Source organism: Canis lupus, chromosome 28 (genome assembly GCF_003254725.2).
Source record: "Canis lupus dingo isolate Sandy chromosome 28, ASM325472v2, whole genome shotgun sequence".
NCBI lineage: Eukaryota > Metazoa > Chordata > Mammalia > Carnivora > Canidae > Canis > Canis lupus.
The window spans coordinates 27,541,006-27,561,678 of record NC_064270.1 but is presented as its reverse complement, the minus strand read 5'-3'; the positions used below and the strand labels follow the sequence as shown (position 1 = coordinate 27,561,678).

The window sequence follows — 20,673 nt, the reverse complement described above, 5'->3', positions numbered from 1 at the left end:
CCCCCGCACTGCATCTGGACGCAGCAAACCTTTGTGGGGCATCGTCCCCACGGCTGTCCTCGGGGCTTCTGCAAATGCAGAGGTAGACAAACGTGCTTCCCCTCTCCTACTGCTTAGGATCCAGCAGAGAGGCCAAGGGGCTCCCATGACCGTGGGTTTTACGAATTCGTCTTGCACCCCTGCACTTTCCTTTGTGGTACTTATAGCCCCTGGGAGAATGAGCTGGAGTGGAGGTGAAGAGGGGGGACCTGGGATGTGCCGGTGGTGGTGGAGTGGCTTTGTCCAGCTCGCCTTGAGGAGCAAGACGGCAGATTCTCACTAAGCTGGGGACCTGGTATAGCACCTCAATTTTGGCAGCTCTAAAATGTCTGGAAATCCTTACTTTTACGTGGGGCTCGCCGGTTCACATGGTATTTCCATCTACTCTGTTTTCCCCACAGGAGGTACTGAGGCATTATCTCTATCTTACAGATGAGAACACCAGGGCCAACCCCCTTGTCCAGGGCCACACAACCAGTAGGTGGTAAGTGCAGAGGCCCTCCAGGAGCCCAGCCCGTGTGCTGCCCACCTGTGCCTTTGCTTCCCTTCTACTCTGTGAGGCCTCCTCCAGCTGTTACCCAGCACACACACACACACACACACACACACACACACACACACACACTTTGAGAGCAGCGCATTAACAGATGGACACAGTGACATTTTCACAGTGAAACTCTTTTCCCCTCCTACAGATGGACAGTGTCGGCATGTACGGACTCTGTGGGTGTACAGCAAAGAGCAAAATGAAGTGTGATTCCAGGTGGGAAATACCAGCTTCAGGTAGGAAACAAACTGATTTGCGTAAGTATCAACCTTGGCATCGGGGAAGTCCTCACCCCCCACCCCCCACCCCCGAGATTTCATTCCTTTGGAGAGGGATGAGGTACAGTGAGATTGAAGCACACACAAGATATTTGCTAAATCATTGCAGAACATCTGCTCATTCCGAGTGCTAACGAGTGAGTGGGAAGAGGTACCAGAGAAAGAATATTTCAGAAGCGCCCTTGAGTCGGGGAAATGAGATTGTTTCCCAGCTCCTCAAAGCCCGGAATGGGCGATGGTTGACATCTACACTCACAGGCCCAGCTCCAGGAGAGGGACCTGGCTGGGCTCACTCCTGTCCCCTCCCTGCCCTGCTCTGCTGGGAGCTTGTGTGTGTTCAGGCCTATGCTGAGGCTGGAAGAGATTGTCTCTCCATCCTCCAAGCTTGTTTATGCTTTAACATGTCTCTCCCCGCAGAGGACCGGTCCTCTTCCTTCTTCCCCAGCGCCTCCCTCCAATTCTGGAGGAAACAAGTGGACTATTCATGTAAAAAGAGAAAGAGTGAGCTGGGGGGGGGGGGGGGGTGGAGTGGGGGGGATGCCACCGACAAACTCCATTGAAAGCCACTGGCTGTTCATTTACATTCACACTTTTTAAAAATGTTAACTAATGATGTTAAATGGTTTGCCAAAGGTCCTGGCAGGTCAGTTGTAGAAGTGTCATTTCTGCCTAATTAGGGCTCTTGTGGCTGTCCGGGGCCTCCCAGTGCAACTGGTGACAAGCCGAGAGCTGACAGCTTCAATTGGTGCCAATAGGAAGGTTGGACCGGTCATGTTTTCCAACTCAGCCAGGTGTTTGCTGAATGGGGGAGGGGGCCTGGGGAGATCTGAGCGCTTCCATGATCCGTCTTCTTTCACGGCTGCCTGGCAAGTCCTCTCCCTTTGCCTGTCTTGTCTTGTGTCAAGGTCAAGAATGGGCTTTGCTAAATCAGCAATTTGGGTTATCTCTGGGAGGTCATTAGCAATCCCCAGCCCAGACATTTCAAGTGGTCTCAGGCCCCAGATGCGAGGTTTTTTTTTTTTTTTTTTTTTTTTCCTCCCTAAAATCGGAAAGTAGGAAAAGGAAAGTTTTAAGTAAAAAAACAAAACAAAAACCACACACAAAAACAACAGTAGGAAGAAAACAGAACAGACCAAAAAGGCCCCAGAAAACTCTGCATAGCCATCAGAGTGTTAAGCCTCTGAAGACGTTCATAATAATACAGTTGCTTGACAAGAAAACAGCTAAAACATCCTGATCAATGCTTTGAATGTTTTAAAGGGCAGCCAGTGATGAAGAAGAAATCCTCTGATGTGCAACTGGATACAGAGTACCTGTCACATAGTAGGTGTTCAACAGACAAGTTATTGCTTATTTGATCTTTCAAGAGAGAAATGTTTGAGAAACAGAGAGCAATTGATAGAGATCCTGCTCTTTTTCACACTTACTTTGATTATTCCCACAATGCTCTTTGAGTTTCTCAGTTGATCACTAAATACATGCTAAGCTGGAATGCCACGTGAGAGGTTGATACAACTATTTTATTTTTTGTTATTTTTTTTAATTTATTTTTTAACAACTTAAGCTGCAGCAGCCAGCACCTCCCATAGCACTGAAAGGACATCTGAGTGTAGAATTTGGATTTGATACACTGGCAGGTCCTGTGGGGGTGACACCACTCCCCGTTTGTCCTGAATTGGACACACCCATGCTTGGGCACACACACACACACACACACACACACACACACACTGAGCATGTTAGTGGTCTGTCTGACAGGGACTGGCAGGATTTAATGTGTCAGCATTTGGGGGCCATACTTGCTAATTCAAAGGGGAAAAAATGAATTGAGAAAAGGCAATGTTCATTTTATGAAAAACTTAAGACCAGACCCAAAGAGGTTAGTTTGGGGAGGAGGAGGGAGATAAAGTGTTAGGTGTCTGAAATTTGCAGTTTTCAGCTCTCTGTCCCACCTACCACCTCTGTTATCTCGGCTATGAGATGACAATGAAAATTGGGGCCAGAAAATAGACTGTTCACATCTGTTGATTTTATCAGCAGCGTAGAATGGAGATTAAATGAGCCAGCATATAGAGGCACATCTAGGACAATACCTGGTACATATCAGGTGCCCACTCGCAGTGAATTCCCTTTCTGCTGCCCTGAGTCCTTCATGGTTGGAAAGTATGTGCAGTCCTGCAGCATCACGGTGTTCTCTCCATACCCAGGACATATGTGAACAAAGAGAATTAATACAATTGACTCATAGGCTGACCTCATGAATGATATGTGAGCAAATGAATCTAGACACATTCAGATGGTTCAATTGCCCGTCTCCAATTTTTCCCTCCAGGGACCTCCTTGGTCACTGGATGTGCTTAAAAGATCCACTTTGCATTCTCGTCTCTCCCTTTGGTGCCATGGCACATGTTCTTTTCTTTTTTCTTTGGAAGTGACCTTCCTGGTTCATTCATACTGCTCTTATCCGTGGATATGACTTTGCTTCTAGTTCCAGTATTGACCCTGGATCGTGGCTCTGCCTCCCACATCCACCTCCATCTCCCAGACCCGAACCGCCACCTGTGATGGCTGTCTGCCTGCTTTGAGGGCAAATGATTTACTGTCTGGATCTTAACGAATGCTAAGAAGTGGTCAATGAAGACCCTCCTTGTGGTTAGGAAGATGAGTATTTAAAAATCATTCTGTAAGATATTAGTGGTAAAATATTCTGCAGCAATGAAACCAGCATGGAAAAAGTAAACCAATCGTTTACTACAACTGAAACAAAGCAACAAAAAAATACCCTTGAAGACTTGTAAACAGAGGAAAAGAACATATAAATGACAGTTAAGTCTTCTGTTTTGTGGTGTATATGTACTCCGGTGGTGTTTGTGATAGCTGGTCCTCACAATGGCGAAATCACGTTCAGTTGGATATTACCTAAACATTTCTGAAAGCAAATCTGATTTCATTATTCCATTGCTTGGGGCTTTCTGGTGGTCCTTCCAGATCTGATTCTGGCTTCTCTTTGACCTTGAACCCTTACTCTGCTGTGCTGATCTGCCAGCAGTTCTCAGGATATTCCAGGATATTTCATGCCTCAGGGTCTTTGAACAAACTCCTTTTTCACCTTGGAATGCCTTCTCTCCCTATTGTCCCCCTGACCAAAACCTATTCCTCACACCACCTCCTCCCTGAAGCTCCTCCTGACACCCCCAAGTTAGATCGACCTTGTTTTCTTTTGCACCCCACCTGCACAACCTCACATTCTTCTCAGTAAGAATAAAAACTGTAATAATAAAAGCTCCCTTTTATTGAATACCTTCTGTGTGCCAGTTTAAGTGGTTTCACTGGTTATATCGTTAATTCCTCACGGCCCTGTGAAGAAGACACTGTTATTGATGCTCATTCTACTGATGAGGACACCGTGGCTCAAGTTGCATGTTGAAGGTCACACAACTTGAAAGTGGTGGAGCGGGGCCTGAGTCCAGTCGGCATGATTCAAGCACACGTAATAACCACCCCTGATCTAGAACCACCAAATTACGCTGCCCCCCATTGTAAGAGGCCGCCAGCCGCCATACTTTTGTTTGGGTTTAGTTTGTCTCTCCTCTAGACGGTGAGCTCACGGGGGTTGGTGACACTCTTCTATAGGGCGGCACATGGCAGAGACTCTAAATGTTGGTTGAATTTAATGAAATTAAAGGGAATTGAATTGTACTACATATTTATATGTATGTATGTGTGATTCTCTCTCCCTGCCTCTCTTATTTTCCCTATATATGTCTTTTATATACACATATAAATGCACACACTATACATAGTTTACATACATAAGTATATAGTCATATACACAAGATACATATATGTATATGTAGGTATTTATACTTCACTAAGCAGACGTGTGTGTATATAAAGACAGTGAGAGGCAAGGAGAAGGAGAATCAGTCTCAGTTGGGAGGAATAAGATGCATTCCGATCTCTCTGGCTTTGGATGGTGAGTTTATGGTCTGTGTTAACCTAGTTACCTTGTAGCATGGGTGAGGCAGCATGTACCTTGGCCTGGGTACTCCTAAAGACAGACCTTGAAGCGCTCCAGGTTCTGCCCTGGGTGTCATTATATTTAAGCCAGATGGTTATCAGAGGAGGCGGATGTCTAGGTAAAAGAACATTTTTTGTGATTTTTTTTTTTCACTATGCATTGTCCCAGGTATAGAGATGAGTCCTACATTGTCCAAATGCCTTTCTTCACCATTAAGACTTCTCATTTTTAAAACGCTAAGCATTTTTAGCAATGGGGAGCATGGGTCTCATTCTCTGCTGCAGGTGAGCTCAGAGCCTCCTGGAAGGTGCTGTGTGTTATGCAAAGGGCAAGACTGGCTAAGACTCAGCACAGAGTGTAGCCTTGGCACAAAACCCCAAAACTCTGTTAGAGCTAAGAGGCACACATGAGATCTGGCAAGTTGGGTGAAGATTCAGTAATAGCCAGCTCAAGGGCAAAAAATTCTTTTATGGATTCTATGCTCACGCTATTGCCTGCTTATAGAGGGAAAAAAGTTCACGTGTTATTTATATACATGTGTCCTTTTGTCATGTTTATTTTTACCCACCATAAGCATGAAAACCTGGTTTTAAAATCAGACTCTAAAACTTTACAAGCTGTTAGGTTCTTACTGCTTTTCTAAAGTAATTCAGTGGCCCTGGGTGGGCCCTCCTCCATGTCCTGTTGACCCTCTTCCTGCCTCTGACCAGTCATGCCCTTTGCTTCTCTCTCTGCTCCTTTGCTCCTTTTCTGGAATCGTTCCTCTTGGCCTGGCCAGATCCTGTCTATCCTTTGAGAATCACTTAGATCCATGGGGATCTGACCCTTTCCAGTCTTGCTATGGCATCCAGCATCTTGTTAATTGCTGCAAGCTTCTCCCTTAATATACAAAATGCTTTCAGGGTATAAAGCCTTGGAGGGAAGCAGGGTGAAAGTTAAGACAAGTCTCTCATGCTTTTAACCAAAAGAGCCCTAATTACAGAGCTGAATCAACTAGCAGTTCTGCAGGAATGGTGTATCTGAAGTTTAAAATAAAAAAAAAAAATCTTCAATTTTTAGTGTTTTTCCATTAAAAATAGGGCTTTGCAGATATATATAAACTAGTTTTCTAAGCTATGCATCTGAGTGTCCTTGGTGTATCATTACATTCCTTTGGGTAGGAAGGGCCAGCTTGGACCCATGCCCCTGTAGTCACACAGGCCCTGGGCTTGTTTTAATGCTCGGATGTTACCGTTGTGAAATTCTTTATAACTTGAAAGAGGGCTCCTGCATTTTCATTGTATACTGGGTCCCGTCGGTTATGTAGGTGGCCCTTTGCAGTTCTGTGATTCTTCTTACTGGGAAGCATGGAGAGACGGCAGTAAAGCCTTACCATGAATTTGCTGGTTATGGCCGACCTAGGGTAGGGTGCGAATCTGGGTGCTCTCTAAGGAGGGAGTTCTGGGCTGAAGACCGAGGAGGGTCAGGGAGGGTGGAGGCCCCTAAATGCCAACATTGCCCAGGATCAGCCGTGCCCAGCAGCATTCTAAATGTGTGCCTACAAAAAGCAGGGAGCGAACAGTTTGTAATTCTGTAATTCAGGTTCAGAAAGCTTCCCGAGAGAGTCCTGCTTTTCACCTGGAATTCCCAAGTCATTTGGCCAAGAATTTCTGCTTGTTTGAAATCTTCAGGAAAAAAGAAAATCCCCAATGAAACACACCAAAGTCAGAAATGAGCTTCCCTTTGCAACGTGTGCGTATAAAAATTCTTATCAATGCTCTTCCTCGTATCTCCTTTCATTTTTCTAACTTCCTGCTTTATTCCGAGAGGGTTTGGAGATATACATATGATCAAATAATAAAAATGGTATATTTGAGAAACAGGACTGAAGGGTAAATAGGGCCAGGTCATAAGGTGAGCTCACAAATGCATACCATGAGGTCTTGCAGCATTTTAAGAGAGAGGGTACAAAGGTGGCCGTCCACCTCGGTGTTAGTGGGACAAAGGTGCGTGGTCAGCCTCAAGCAGGTGGGAGGGGAAGGGTTGGGAAGCAGGTCCCAGCTTGGGCTGCCCTGCTCCCTCCTGGTCTTTAGAGGCATCTGGGGAAAGTGGGTTGGGCTTTCTAGGATTCTGTTTGCATGAGGGAAGAAGTCCTCCCCCAGGAGATGCCCAGACGTTTCCTAGCAAAGCTGCCTTTGGAGGAGAGGGGAATTCTCAAGGCTCCTTGATGTCCTGTCTCTCAGTCTGTCCCTCATCTGCCTCAGACTGACTGGGGATGGAGCCAACAGTGCCAGAAAGCTCCTGGCCCCCGTGCCTGCCCCCTCCAACCCCCTCCAGCGCTGATGGGATGGTAGTTCCAGTGACGCAGCGGCAACAGCAGCAGAGGCGGTGAGCCCGGCGCTGGCAGTGTTGGTGGCACTTGCACAGTGGCGGTGGCACCAGCACTGGCGGTGGCGGTGGCACCCGCGCTGGCAGCGTCTGTACCAGCGGGACGTGGCGCCGCATCTTCGAAGTGGACGAATGGACGCAGCAGCATCCCAGCGGCCGCAGGGCCCCATCGGCTTCAGCGCCTATTGGGAGGGGGGGTGCAGGTGGCTGGAAGTGACCCAGGCTGTGCTCTGCCCGCAGTGGCTCCATGGTGACTTCATACAAGAAGATATTGGGGCTTCCCTGGAGGAAGAGTCTCTCCAATAGCTGGTGGGAGGTGGACACCATTTTTAGCCTTCAGATAGACTAACCCAAGAAGAGATGAGTGATTTAAGATTTGGAGCATTTGTCAGATAAGAACCAACCAGCTGCATAAGAGAAGCTTAATTTTTCCCAGTGTGGGCAGTTGAGCACACACTCATTCACTCATGCATTCAGTCGGTGATTCATTCAACAAACATCAGTGAGACCTTCCCTGGAGTCTGGAGTCAGATTACTGGTGTCTGAATCTGGCTCTGCCATTCACTGGTCTCTATAGTCATGACAAAGTTAGGTGATTTCTCTAAATCCCAGTTTTTCCATCTCTACTATGAAATGTGAATAATAGTAAGTATTCACCTCATTGGGTTTTAGGAATGCATATGAAATGTTTAGCATAGTGCCTGGTGCTAATTAAATATCCAATAAATATAAGCTAGGAGCTATGATTAAACATTATGGAATGTACAAAGATTGACATAATCCCATACTAATTAAAGCAATATTTATCCGCATAATGAAATGCTATGCAGCCAATGTCCAGAAGAATATACAGTTGACCCTTGAACCACCTGGGTTTGAACTGTGCAGGTCTACTTATATGCAGATTTATTCTTGGCACATGTAGGACAGTGCTGTAAATGTATTTTCCCTTATGATTTTCTTAGTGACATTTTCTCTAGCTTATTTTTTGGCAAGAATGCAGTCTATAATACATATACAAGATACGCGTTAATTGGCTTTATATTATTGCCAAGGCTTCTGATCAGCAGTAGGCTATTAGTCAAGTTTTGGGGGTCAGCACCCCTAACTCTTGTGTTGTTCAAGGGTCAGTTGTGCTAACTGTGGCCATCCCTTGTAGGGAGATTATGGGTGATTTGATTTACTTCCTTTTCTTACCTGCCTTTTAGGATTTTTCTGGAGTACATGAACTATTTATGAGATTTTAAAACAGAAAGGAAAGAAATTCCATCTGACCATCTCTTTGGTGCTTTAATCATGACACAAAGGAGTCATGGAATGATAACACATTTGTCCCCCAAATGCTTGAAGAGGAGGTGTGAGGGCACTCAAGACAGCGCTTTGCACCTGTTGGCAGCTCTGATTCCAGAAGGTTCTTCCCTACACTATCTGTTTGTAATTCCTAACAGTTAGGGCTTACTCACCTTTTCATTCAACCAATACTTATTAACTGCCTCTTCTATGTCAGGAACCGTGGCAAGATCCAGGGAGACAACAGCACATGGAAGCCAACAGGTCCCTTCATGGAGCTTGTAATTTAGTGAGATCCTCAGACTATAACCCAATGATTAAATAAATAAATGTGTCATTACAAATGGAGTGCTCTGAATCTAGGAGAATGCACAGCAAAGTTGGGGGAAGGATTCCCAAAGAGCATCCCTGTGGTAACAGTTGAGCTGAGCTGTGAAAGGTGTATAGGCGTTATGGGGTGTGGGCAGGGGATGAGCTGTCCAGACGGAGGAGCGGAGTCTGCTTCAAGGCCACATGGTCATCTACTTCCCTCTCCATGTACAAGCCTTTCAAATATGTGAAGATGGCTTCTTCCCTAGAGTTTTTCTGTTTTACTTCTAGTCTCTACAGCTTTTCCTCCTAGGATGTGATTTTACAGCCTTTTGTTGTTTTGAGGCCTGGTTTATTGCTGACCTCCTCTTCTTCCTAATATTTTTGAGCTATAACTCACATACCATGCATTTCACTCATTTATAGCTTATAATCCAATGGCTCTTAGTGTATCTTGGGGTTGTGCAGCCATCACAAATCAGTTTTACAAATGTTTTCATCACCCCAAAAGAAGACCCCATACCCATTAGCACTTACTCTCCATTTCTCCCCTAACTCGCAGCCCAGCCCTTGGAAACTACTAATTGCTTTTCATCATCCTAGAGTTGCCTGTTATGGGCATTTCATGTAAATGCAGTTGTACAGGATGTGATCTTCTGTGACGGCCTCTTCCTTTTTTTTTTTTATTTTATTTTATTTTTTTTTATTTATTTATGATAGTCCTGTGACGGCCTCTTCCATTCTGGCACAGCGTTTTTAAGGTTGGTCCCTGTGGAAGCCTGTGTCACTACTTCACTTCTTTTTGTTGCTGAATAATACTCCAGGGTGTGGATATATCACACTGTGTTTCTTCATTAGTCAGATGATGGATATTGCAATTATTTCCACTTACTGGCTCTTAGGAATAATGCTGTGCACTGCACGCTGTTGTGTGGATGCGTGTTTTCACTTCTCCCGAGTATAAACCTAGGAGCAGAATTGCTGGGTTGTGTGGTAAGTCTGTGCTTCACTTTCTGTGGAACTCCAAACTGTTTTCCAAAATACCTACACCATTTCACACTCCAACCAGCAGTGTGTGAGGGTTCGAATATCTGTGGGTTTTTTTTTAAAGGTTTTATTCAAATTCTAGTTAGTTAACATATAGTGTCATATTAGTTTTATGGTACAAAATAGTGACTCAACACTTCTATGCAATACCTGGTGCTCATCTGACAAGTACACTCCTAATCCCCATTGCTTATTTATTTATTTATCTTTGAGAGAGAGAGAGAAAGAGAGTGAGAGGGAGCAAAGTGGGGCAGGGAGGGGGAGAGGGAGAGGGAGAGAGAGAGAGACTTTTAAGCAAGTTCTCTGCCCAGTGGGGAGCCTGACATGGGGCTCGATCTCACGACACTGAGATAATGACATGAGCCAAAATCAGGAGTCAGATGCTTAACTGAGCACCCAGGCACCCCGACCCATCACTTATTTAACTCAACCTTCCCACCCACCTCCCATCTAGTAATCACCAGTTTGTTCTCTATAGCTTAGAGTCTGTTTCTTGGTTTGTCTCTCTCTCTTTTCCCCCCTTTGCTCATTTGTTTTGTTTATTGAATTCCACATATGAGTGAAATCATATGGTATATGTCATTCTCTGATTCACTTAATGTCACTTAGTGTACTACTCTCTAGCCCCATCCATGTCATTGCAAATGGCAAGATTTCATTCTTTATGACTGAGTAATATTCCATTGTATATGTATATCACATCCGCTTTATCCATTCATCAGTAGGTGGACACTTGGGCTGTTCCATAATTTGGCTATTATAGGTAATGCTGCAGTAAACATTGGGGTGCATGTGCCCCTTTGAATTAGTATTTTTATATTCTTTGGGTCATTATCTAGTAGTGCAATTGCTGGATCATGAGGTACTATCTGTCTTTTTGATTATAGTCATCCTTGTGGGTGTGAAGTGATATATCATTGTGTTTTGATTTGCTTTTCACTAACGTCTATAGATGTTGGCCTGTTGGCCATTTCTGTATCTTTTTTGAAGAAGTGTCTATTCAGATTTTTTGCCCATTTTTAAATTGAGTTGTATCTTTTTATTATTTTCTTATAAAAGTTATTTATATATTCTAGATACATACTTTAGATATACATACTCCCTCATCAGATACATGATTTTCAAATATTTTCTCCCATCCTGTGGATTGTCTTTTCATTCCTTTGATAGTGTCCTTTGAAGCACAGAAGTTTTAAATTTTGATTAAGACAAATTTATCTATTTTTTTCCTTCTTTTTGCTTGTTCTTTTGGTGTCGTATCTAATAAACCATTGCCTAATCTAAGGTCACAGAGATTATGTCCATTTTTTCTTCTTTTGTTTCTTTTAATAAGAGTCTCATCATTTTAGCTCTCACATTTAGGTCTTTCATCTATTTTGAATCCAATTTTGAATATAGTGTAATGAAGAGGTCAGCTCACTGTTTTTGTATGATACCCAGTTGTCCCAGCACCATTTATTAAAAATACTATTCCTTTCTCCTACTAAATTGTCTTAGCATCCCTGTCAAAAATCAACCGATTATAAATGCAAGGGTATATTTCTGAACTTTTAAGTATGCTCCATTGATCTGTCTGTCCTTATCAAGTACCAAACTGTCTTAATTATTGAAGCTCTGTAGTTAGTTTTGAAATTAGAGTATGAGTCTTCCAACCTTGTTCTCATTTCTCAAGATTGTTTTGGCTATTCTGGATCTCTTGCATTTCCATATGAATTTATAACCAGCTTGTCAATTTCTACATAGAAGCCAGCTGAGATTTTCATAGATTGTGCTTAAACTGTAGGTCCATTTGGGGAGTATTGCCATGCCAACGATAGTAAGTCTTCCGATCCATGTACATAGGATGTCTTCCCATTTACTTAGGTCTTCTTTAATTTCTTTTAATAGTGTTCTGGTCTTCAGAGTATAAGTTTCACACTTCTGTTGAGTTTATTCCTAAAATTTTATTATTTTTTATGGTATTGTAGATGTAAAACCACTGGAGTGTGCACAGTGGGATGGACCTCACACCTGTGGATACAATTCCATGAATATAACCAAAGACAAAGATAGCTTTTTGTGGGAGGGGATGACATAGAATAGAGTACGGTGGTCTACACAACAACATCACATTTTGACTCATGTCAAGAGAAAACCATCACACTTTTTCAGGTCTTCTGCTTCTGTGCTGTGCTTCCCACACTCTATACCTGGACTGGTTGCCCCGAGAAGCTAAAGGTAGCACATTGGCTTTTCCATTTAATAAGTTTGGATTCAACCCACTGTTAATAGTCTATGAGATTAGTTTGTATATTGATTCTGACCCTGGTCATATCTTTGTCCTTCAGCCTATCCACAAATGTAATAGACATATCCTCTTTAGGGTTTTTGTTCAAGCCAATGCTAAACATGTTCAGCAGGACTTTGCCAAGAACAGATGCTTGAGGTCCTGAGTTCAGAACCTCTCTCTGAGATCATTGAATTTCAGCCCCTGAATAACAGTATCCAACCAGTCCCCAAGCCACCCAGTGGTCTTCATACCCAATTCATTAGTCCTTGCATCCAATCCATATGGCAACCCCATTGAACTTATCAAATGCCCCATTCAATTCCTAAATCCTTGATCTATTTCATCTCTACCAGTCTAGTAATCCTATCAAAGAAAGAGACAATTTATCTGACAGAGCTTTTTCTTTCTGAGCCTGCAGTGGGTCCTGGTGATTCTTGCTTTCTATCTGTTCGTAAACCATAAGTCTCCTTTAACAATCATTTTTGAATTGGATGCACCAAATTCACTAGCCAGTTACTTTCTTATGATAAGAGAATTAACTTCAGATGAAGAAACAGGATCACATGGGTTAAAGTCATGCATAAGGCTGGTAAGTGTGGAGGGAAGTCTAGAATCCAAGGCTTATGATGACTTATTCTGTGCCCCCTCCATTCACAATGGAGGAGGTTCCTATTTGACAATGACAGGAGCAAGTGTGAATGTGGGAAGCTACTCAGAAACTCCACGTCCTCAGGTAAACTCAGGTGTTCAACTTACTGTGCCCAAAGTGATATACTGCTACATACAAGTGATGTGGTTGCCTCAGCAACCACTAGAGAATGAGCAGAACAAGAAAAAGAATCGTTTGAACCACATCTGTGGTATCATATTATCTCCTTTAATTCAGGTTCCTCTTTGACCTGAATTATCTGGATTTTATTAGTTGAAAAAGCATCTATCGACTCATGTTGTTTTAGGCCCCACGGTAGGCTCTGAAGATCTTGAGATGTGAGAGGCACAGAGAAACTTTACAGGTGAGTCCAGCCCTGCGATGCCCCCAGTGGGTACTATGGTAGACTGACTTGCCATCCTATCCCCTGGGGCCCAGGGATTCTTCCCACGCAGTCAAGATATCAAGTGATTCCAGTGAATCAAAATGGAACCACAAACCAGTCAAAAAGTGTTATTTATCATCTATTATGTACCAAATGCTGTTCTAGATGTTAAGATGCACCTGTGAATAAAACATAAAAGTTCTTGTCCTTATGGAGCTTACATTCTAGTGTGTGTTTGTGTGTATGCATGTATATACACAAATCTTAACAACTCTGTCAGATGATATAGAAAAAGACTAAAGCTGAATGGGGGAGAGGGAAAGATGGGGTGGACATGGGGTTAGAATTTAGAATAAGAAGTCCAGACGGGGCTTCACTGAGAAGGTGACATTTGAGCAGCACCCTGAGGAGGGTATGTGACCAAATCATGTGAATATCTGAGGGAGGAGCAACCTGGGCTGAGGAACAGCTGCTGCAAAAGTCCTGAGGTAGGGGTTGCCTGTGTGTTGGAGGTCCAGCAAAGAGGCCACATATCTGGGAGATGACGCCAGGTGGAGCCTTGCAGGATGGCCAGCTTCTCCTCTAAGCTGGGAAGCCAGGGTTTTGAGTGAAGGAGTGGCATGATCTGACTTAGATGTTTGAAGGATCCCAGAGGTCATGCTGTGAGTACACTTTGGTGGGGAGTGGGGCGGGCAGAGGAGAGGCAGAGGGGCCTGTTAGGGAACTATTGCAAGGTACAGAGACAGTGCTGATTCAGCTTAGGGTGACAGGGGTGGCAGTGGTGAGATGCAGACAGATGCTGGAGGGGAAGCCCCAGGATTTCTGGTGACTGGATGTGGGGTGTGACAAAGGGAAGGCAAAACAACGCTGGAACTTTTGGTTTGAGCAAATGGCAAGAGGAGTCACCAGTTGCTGAGGTGCAGATGGCTGCCAAAGGGCACTCTCCCACAATGAAAGCTCACAGAGATGAAAAACCCACCAGTGAAGAAGTCCGAGTTGCTGCACCGTGGATGGAAGAGGAAAACCAGATGTCCTAAAAGTCAAATGGAGGAGTTATTTCTAGGAGGAGGGGGTGGTCTGCTATGTTGACTGGTATAGATGGGTCATGTCTGATGAGGACTGAGGGCTGACATGTATTTACAATCTTGGTGGCTGCACCAGCGGCAGAAATAACCGGCAGGCGCCTCTCCTGAGTCCCTGCATGGGTTGAGTGCCACCTGTGTCCCCCCAGGTGATCACAGGGACTGTCTTCTGCATAAATCCCCAAATCCACCTCCCACCTCTATTGTGGTCCCTAAAATGGCAAAAAGAGTCCCTTTCTCTTTGATATTCCTATGTCAAGAAGTATCCTGTTGACCAAGATGTTTGTCAAAATGCAGAAAATGTATTATTTTTCCTTGGTTTTTCTGTATTTTACTGATTAAGACATATTTGTCTAATTCTAATACAGCTAATTCATACAGCCTATCTCTACCATTAGAAACATATAAATTATTCCTAAACACATATGACCACGCACAGATCTCATAAGGCACGTTTCCAGCACGCAGATTATTTAATACAATGACATCCCCATATTGTCACTGTTCTGTAGACAGTTCCTACCCATCCTAGGTAACGCATAATGGGGACACTTCTTTCCTGTTTGTTGAGGTTGGGCGTGGGTGGATCCAGGAAATCTAAGAAGTGGAGCTGTATAGCAAGAGGGGTGTGGGGGCTGCAGGGTGGTTTATGAGCATTGGGGGCAGAAAGGCTGGCAAAAGCAGGATTTGGAAGCTGGGAAAATGTGAGTTGGGAACCAGTAAATAACCACTGTGGGTAAAATATAGAGTCCCAGGAGACAGGGCCTGGGCTGCCCAAGGTGGGGCTCTCTGTGAGGAAGAAGAAAATCAGGGGGTCCCAGGTCAGGGACTACCTTCCTTTCTGCAGGTCTTTCCTAGAAAGGATGGAACCAGAGTGCCCAGTCAGCTGTGAGCACCAGAGAGGCCCAGAGACAGGAAGCAAGAGCCCGTGGGCAGTGAGGGCTGGCGTAGAGTTCACAGACCAGGGCAAGGTGCACCCCAGGAGGGGTGGCCAGCAGGCAAGATTGCCACTCCAGGGGGCTCACTGGGGTGTGATGGGGGGATGTCTGTCCGCCTTTTGGTGTCCATTATTTTCCTTTGTTTGAAATTTCTCTCATCAGACAAATGTTGCTCTTCACACCCACCGATCGCATGGAACTGTGATTTGTGAATCACGTACGGCCACATCCCTTGTTCTAACATTTCTCATCTCGGACAGGTACATTTTCCCTCGGGGACATCAGGCCATTCCATCCGTGTGTTGTTGGGGACATGCTGTGGCACTTGCTTTGGTGGGGGCGGTGTGTGGAGATGCATCTGTGTCCCCCCCTCCCAATGTCACTGTGGTTCTGCTCAGCATCGAGTGGTCAAGAAGAACGGAGAGGATGAGTGGGTGACATGGGCTTCCCCTGAGTGGTGGGGCTCGCGGGACTGAGGGACAGTAAGGCTCAGAGGCTACGGCCTGGAGCTCTGATGATGGGGCGACCAGTTTAGACTTTATTCCATGGCTTAGGGAGAGCTGTCCGCGCCCTTACGGAGAGGACCAATGTGATCAGGTTTGTTCCTATTTGGAGCAACCCAGTGGCAGCGTGTGGCAGGGGCAAGATGGGGTGGGGTGAGGGCAGTGGGCATGGAGACCAGATGGGGCTGATGTAGCAGCCCAGGTGGGAGGCCATGAGGACCTGGCCCTGCAGGGGCAAGGGAGCTGGGAATGAATGTCCTCGTGGAGGTCGGGTCAGCAGGGATCGGTGCCTCATTGGCTACTGTGTGAAATCCCGGAGGGCTGCCCAGTGCCTGACCCAGGCCACGGAACCCATGCTGTTGCTGTCAACTGCCGCTTGGAAAGCAGTTAGATGATCTCATACCATCTTCATATTCTGCGGATTATCTTGAGTGACCCACATTTGGAAGTATTTGGAGGGGGGAGGGACACAGGGGAAGCGAGCCTAAAATACTCAAACAATGGTCTCGATTCTCTGCTTCTCTTCTTCTGTTGGCAGCCTGGCGTATCTCGAGGAGTGGCGGGGCACAGGGAAACTTTAAACAGAATCATTACGTATAGATAGTGGGTGCCATAGCCTGCACTGAGCCTCCTCTGCCAGAGCCGTGGAAGGGGTAAATAGAAGAGCACCTGTCCCTGAACTTGACAGCATCAGGAGTGGCTCAGCTAAGATCACCACAGATGGCTCTGTAGGGCGTTAGTGCTGAGCACACTAAGCCAGCACCTTCTTTCCTATTGTCTTTATAACTCCATTGTTTTAAGCAGGCCAGCTTTGTAGTCAGGGTTCATTCACTACAGACAAAGCCTCTGTTAGGAAAAGACTAGATCTCAGAAGCTTCTAGAGCACTGAGGAAAATCATAAGCCATCGACGGTGGAAGTTCCAATTCCAGATCCCTGGGCACAAGGGGCAGATAGGGTTTCTCCATTTGTTTGGTGTCAAAAAAAAAAAAAAAATCTGGATGGGGGTGAGAGAAGGAATAGCCTCCAATAATTATTTAATCCTGCCAAACTCCAGAATACAGTTTAGAGTTAGCAATCCAGATGGTTCTGGCAAACTGTAGATCTCATCAACTATCCACAGTATAGTTGATAAAAGGGAGGAAAGAGGTGAAACATCCGTGTCATCACTTGAATGGCTGAAATAATACTTCAGTTCTGTTTTTTTTTTTTTTTTTCAGGTGGCTGAATTTTTCTCCCTCGTTGACCAATTTGGGAATGATTTTAAAACAGCCCTTGCTGTTTGCTTTCCCTTTAGGAAAATAAACTCAGTCACAGTAAAATAGCTGAACAAATGGGTAGTTGGGAGCCTTTTATAACATTCAGCATCAGAAGGAATCTTGTAAGGCGTGTTCCAAAAAACCGTTGAGGATTTGAGGTGACCTTAAACTTGGCATTTCTCATTAGAAAGACTTCAGTCACCCTGAAAAGAAGGAAAACCTCCATTTAAAAAAACAGTGAACAGCAGATTTTCCTAGAGCCCATGGCCACACAGGCCACTTGAATGAGACTTCAGAGCTGTCGCATGCCGGCAAGATGGCGCCCCTTAAGGCCTCCAGTTGCCTCATGTCACATCAGCCATGTGATGCTAAGTCAGGAACCTGAAACATAAAGCCCATCATCCACTGGCTCCTTCAGTGAAATGACTCAGGGGGCTGTGAAGTCAGGCTTGGTCCTGAGAAAGGTCAAGAGCGGCATGGATCAGACTCTCATTTGGAGGATCTTTTGGCCTGGCAGGTGGCCAACGTTCTTCCATTGATGTGGGGGATTTGTAAGCTCAGTCACTCACTCCTCTGTCAGGGGCCAGACCCTACAGATGTTTCAGAGAGAGTAGATGCTTGGAGCCACAAGCGACTGAAGACGGGGTAAACCCAATGGTGTTAAGCACGAGGGCCATGCGGTCAGATGGCACTTGGGTTTTGGATACGCCGTCACGAACTCTGCAGGTGACCTATTCTCTGAGCTCTGTTTCCTTCTTTCATAAAATGAAGACACACTAGATACATACGAGAGAGGATCTTTAGATTAATACATGTAAAGGGCTCAGTGTCTGGTACACAGTAAATGCTCAATAAATGTGTGTTACCATCAGTGCCACAACTCCTTCGTCTTGGGGGTGTGGGAGGAGAGAGCCAGAGCAGAAACACGAATCCTTCGAGGTAGCTATTTTGTCCGATAGATGCACTGCTTAGGGATGCAGCCCTTCCAATGACAAGCTTTCTGGTTTTGAGCATCGTCCCCAGGAGATGACAAGCAGCAGGGAGAACAGACTGAAAGGTTCGAGGCAGCAGCTGGCACCTGGGGGCAGACGCACGGGGTGCGCAGTGCGAGGGGGAACGGCAGAGTGAGTCCTCCCCCTGTCCACCTCACCTTGGACAGTCTGCTTGATTTGTTAGCACCTCCCAAATCCCTTCCCTGGGTTACTGTTTGCTTGCTTTTTTGTTTTATTTTTGCATTTTGGATCTGAGGCAGAGGAAATGCACCCCTCTGGCCATTTACAGGTGACCCAGATGGGGACAGGATGGTGCATTCCCCAACTGCGGGGTTCACAGCAATCCCCAAAGCCTGCGAGAAGATGAAACTGCTAATAAAAAAAAAGTAGGAGAGAGACACACACACTTGGGTTCAAAACAGACTGTGTGAACCACTGCTCTCCGGTCCTAGCTGGTTCTGCAGCTCTCGTGCCTTCATGCAGCTGGATCATCAGGGACCTCTGTTTCCATCCTGCTACCCGTGGGAGAGGTAGGTGGTCTGCCGCCAGCCACCCCCTTGCACCCAGAAGCAGAAGCTGCTCCCTTCTAGATGCGTCCATTCTCCCAACAGTGTGAGCGTCCTGTCCTCTTACTAAGGCTGGGAGCAAATATACAGTGTGCTCATGTCACAGGCGCAGGGCCTAAGGGTTTTCCCATCACTATAGCGACAAGCCTTCTCTCTCCTACTCAGACTCTGGTTTTATTCTGGAAGGCAGATGCCGGATTGGGAGGGAATAAGCCCATTGCATTGTGGCCAATTCGGGTGGCCACTCATGGATGGTGCCATCTAGGGAGGGACAGCAGGGTGGCCCTACAAATGGAAAGCAGGCCCCAATAGTGGCTAGCCCTCACAGAATGCTTCTGAATCCCTTCATGTGCTTTATGCCTCTTAAATGTCACAACAAACCTACACCTTAGGGGTTCTTCCTACTAAGCCTAGTTTGCATAGGAGGAAACTGAGGCCTAGAGGGTCATGCTTCAGTGACAGAGCCAGGCTGGCATGCAGGCGATTTGATCCCAGAGCTGCCACACAGCCTTGTCATGGGTGTGAAGATGTCTGGACTCTGGACAAAGAGGAGATAAGGGGTGGGGAGGGCAAGCTGGCCGCTTTTTTCAATACCTGAAGAAAGAGGAATCAGAACTGACTCCATATAATGAAAGGCCAATTAGAACTTTCCAAATGTGGACAGGCTACCTTGTTTCAGAGATGAGGGAGGGTGAGAGTTTCCTACACCTGGAGGATCCAAGCAGAGGCTGTGTGATTCCAGCATGAGGCCCCTCTAGCAGGCAGAGCAGGAGTGCAGGTAGTGGAAGGAGCCCTTCAGAGGTGGCCGGAGGGTCAGGAGCCCAAGCCCGTCTTAGGGGACCTCTGTGGGGCCATCAGAGGCCCATACAGCCTCAGCTCCCCTCTCTATCTTCTCTTTCACTCTTCTGTGTGCCTGGCTCTCCTTCTCTCTCTCTGCTTCAGCCACTCTCCTCACTCACCAAGCTGTAGCCATACCAGGGTTTCTGGAAGAGGCCAAGTGCTTTCTGCTCCAAGGCATTTTTGCATAAGTCGTGGCCTCTGCCTTCTCTTGTTCATGTCACCAACTCCTGCTCATCCTTTAGATCCAACTCAAACGTGACCTCCGGGAAGCCTTCCCTGACCACCTCATCCCTGTGGGGAGCCTGATGTGGGACTCCATCCCAGGACCCCGGGATCACGCCCTGAGCTGAAGACAGACGCTCAACCACTGAGCCACCCAGGTGCCCTGAAAATTTGCCTTTTTAATGAGTTCCCAGGTAGTGTGGATGCTGCTGGCCACAGAGCCACACTTTGGAAACCATTGGATTTGACAATCTGCAGGTCCTCTGAGGCACTTGTTTTTAAATTTTCCAAATCGAGTAAATGAATATGAAAGTTCTATGCTTACAAAAAGAGTATGCTTATTTACTTTTATAAGAATTATTTATTTATTTGAGAGAGAGAGAGCACGAGTGCAGGAGCAGGGCAGGGGGTACCGGGGTGGGGGTGGCAGAGGGACAGAGAGACTTCCCTCTGAGCAGGGAGCCCAACACAGGGGACTCGATCCCAGGACCCTGAGATCATGACCTGAGCCAGAGGCAGACGCTCAACTGAACCAAGCCACCCAGGCGCCCCTAAAAACAGTATATTTAGATGCAAGAGATTATTTTGAAACATAACTTTACCTTCAAGCATAAAAGGGGAGGGAGGTGGTGGAAGGCAAGGAAAGGGAAAAATCCTTTTCCAATCAGGAGGGATTAGCACCTACCGATGTGGCTGATAATGTCTATGATGGCAAAAGGTCAGTTGAATGGAAGTGCCTGGGCCTGGGCGGGCGGAGGGCCGAGCAGGTCCCTGGGAGCAAGGCCTGCAAATGCAGTGCTTGCAGGTTTCGAGAGCGCTTCCCGCCAGCTCAGCATTTAATCTCCACCTCGGAGGGTAAAGCTAGAGAATCACAATTAATAAGGGGAGTGAGAGGCCAAGGCAGGGAGGCAACAAAACAAAAGAAGAAACCCCTTGTGACGCTCAGGACATACCTCCTGGCCTGGAGATCTGCCTTCACCTGGCTGGAGGGTTTGTTTGTTAAGCTTGGCGGCTCAGAGTTCACACTCCGGGGGTCTTGGCTTGCTTGCTTCTCTCGTCCACACAGCCTTCC

The 20,673-nt window shown here is 46.0% G+C and overlaps 1 protein-coding gene and 1 long non-coding RNA gene across 5 annotated transcripts in view; both read left to right on the top strand.

The window, feature by feature from the left end:
- Nucleotides 1-20,673, top strand: part of HSPA12A (heat shock protein family A (Hsp70) member 12A) — a 160,554-nt gene that overhangs the window by 13,500 nt on the left and 126,381 nt on the right. For 3 of the 4 annotated variants that reach the window (XM_025467356.3, XM_025467352.3, XM_025467354.3), the window contains exon 2: nucleotides 735-822. In XM_025467356.3, the coding sequence (XP_025323141.1) occupies nucleotides 735-822 (88 nt within the window). Of the gene's footprint in view, nucleotides 1-471; nucleotides 524-734; nucleotides 823-20,673 lie in introns of all 4 variants that reach the window. The other variant, XM_025467353.3, reaches the window with a different exon arrangement.
- On the top strand, nucleotides 8,947-19,917 carry LOC112672392 (uncharacterized). The gene is made up of 4 exons (XR_004810357.2): nucleotides 8,947-13,180; nucleotides 15,384-15,481; nucleotides 16,263-16,377; nucleotides 16,943-19,917. It is a non-coding gene; the product is annotated as an uncharacterized LOC112672392 (long non-coding RNA).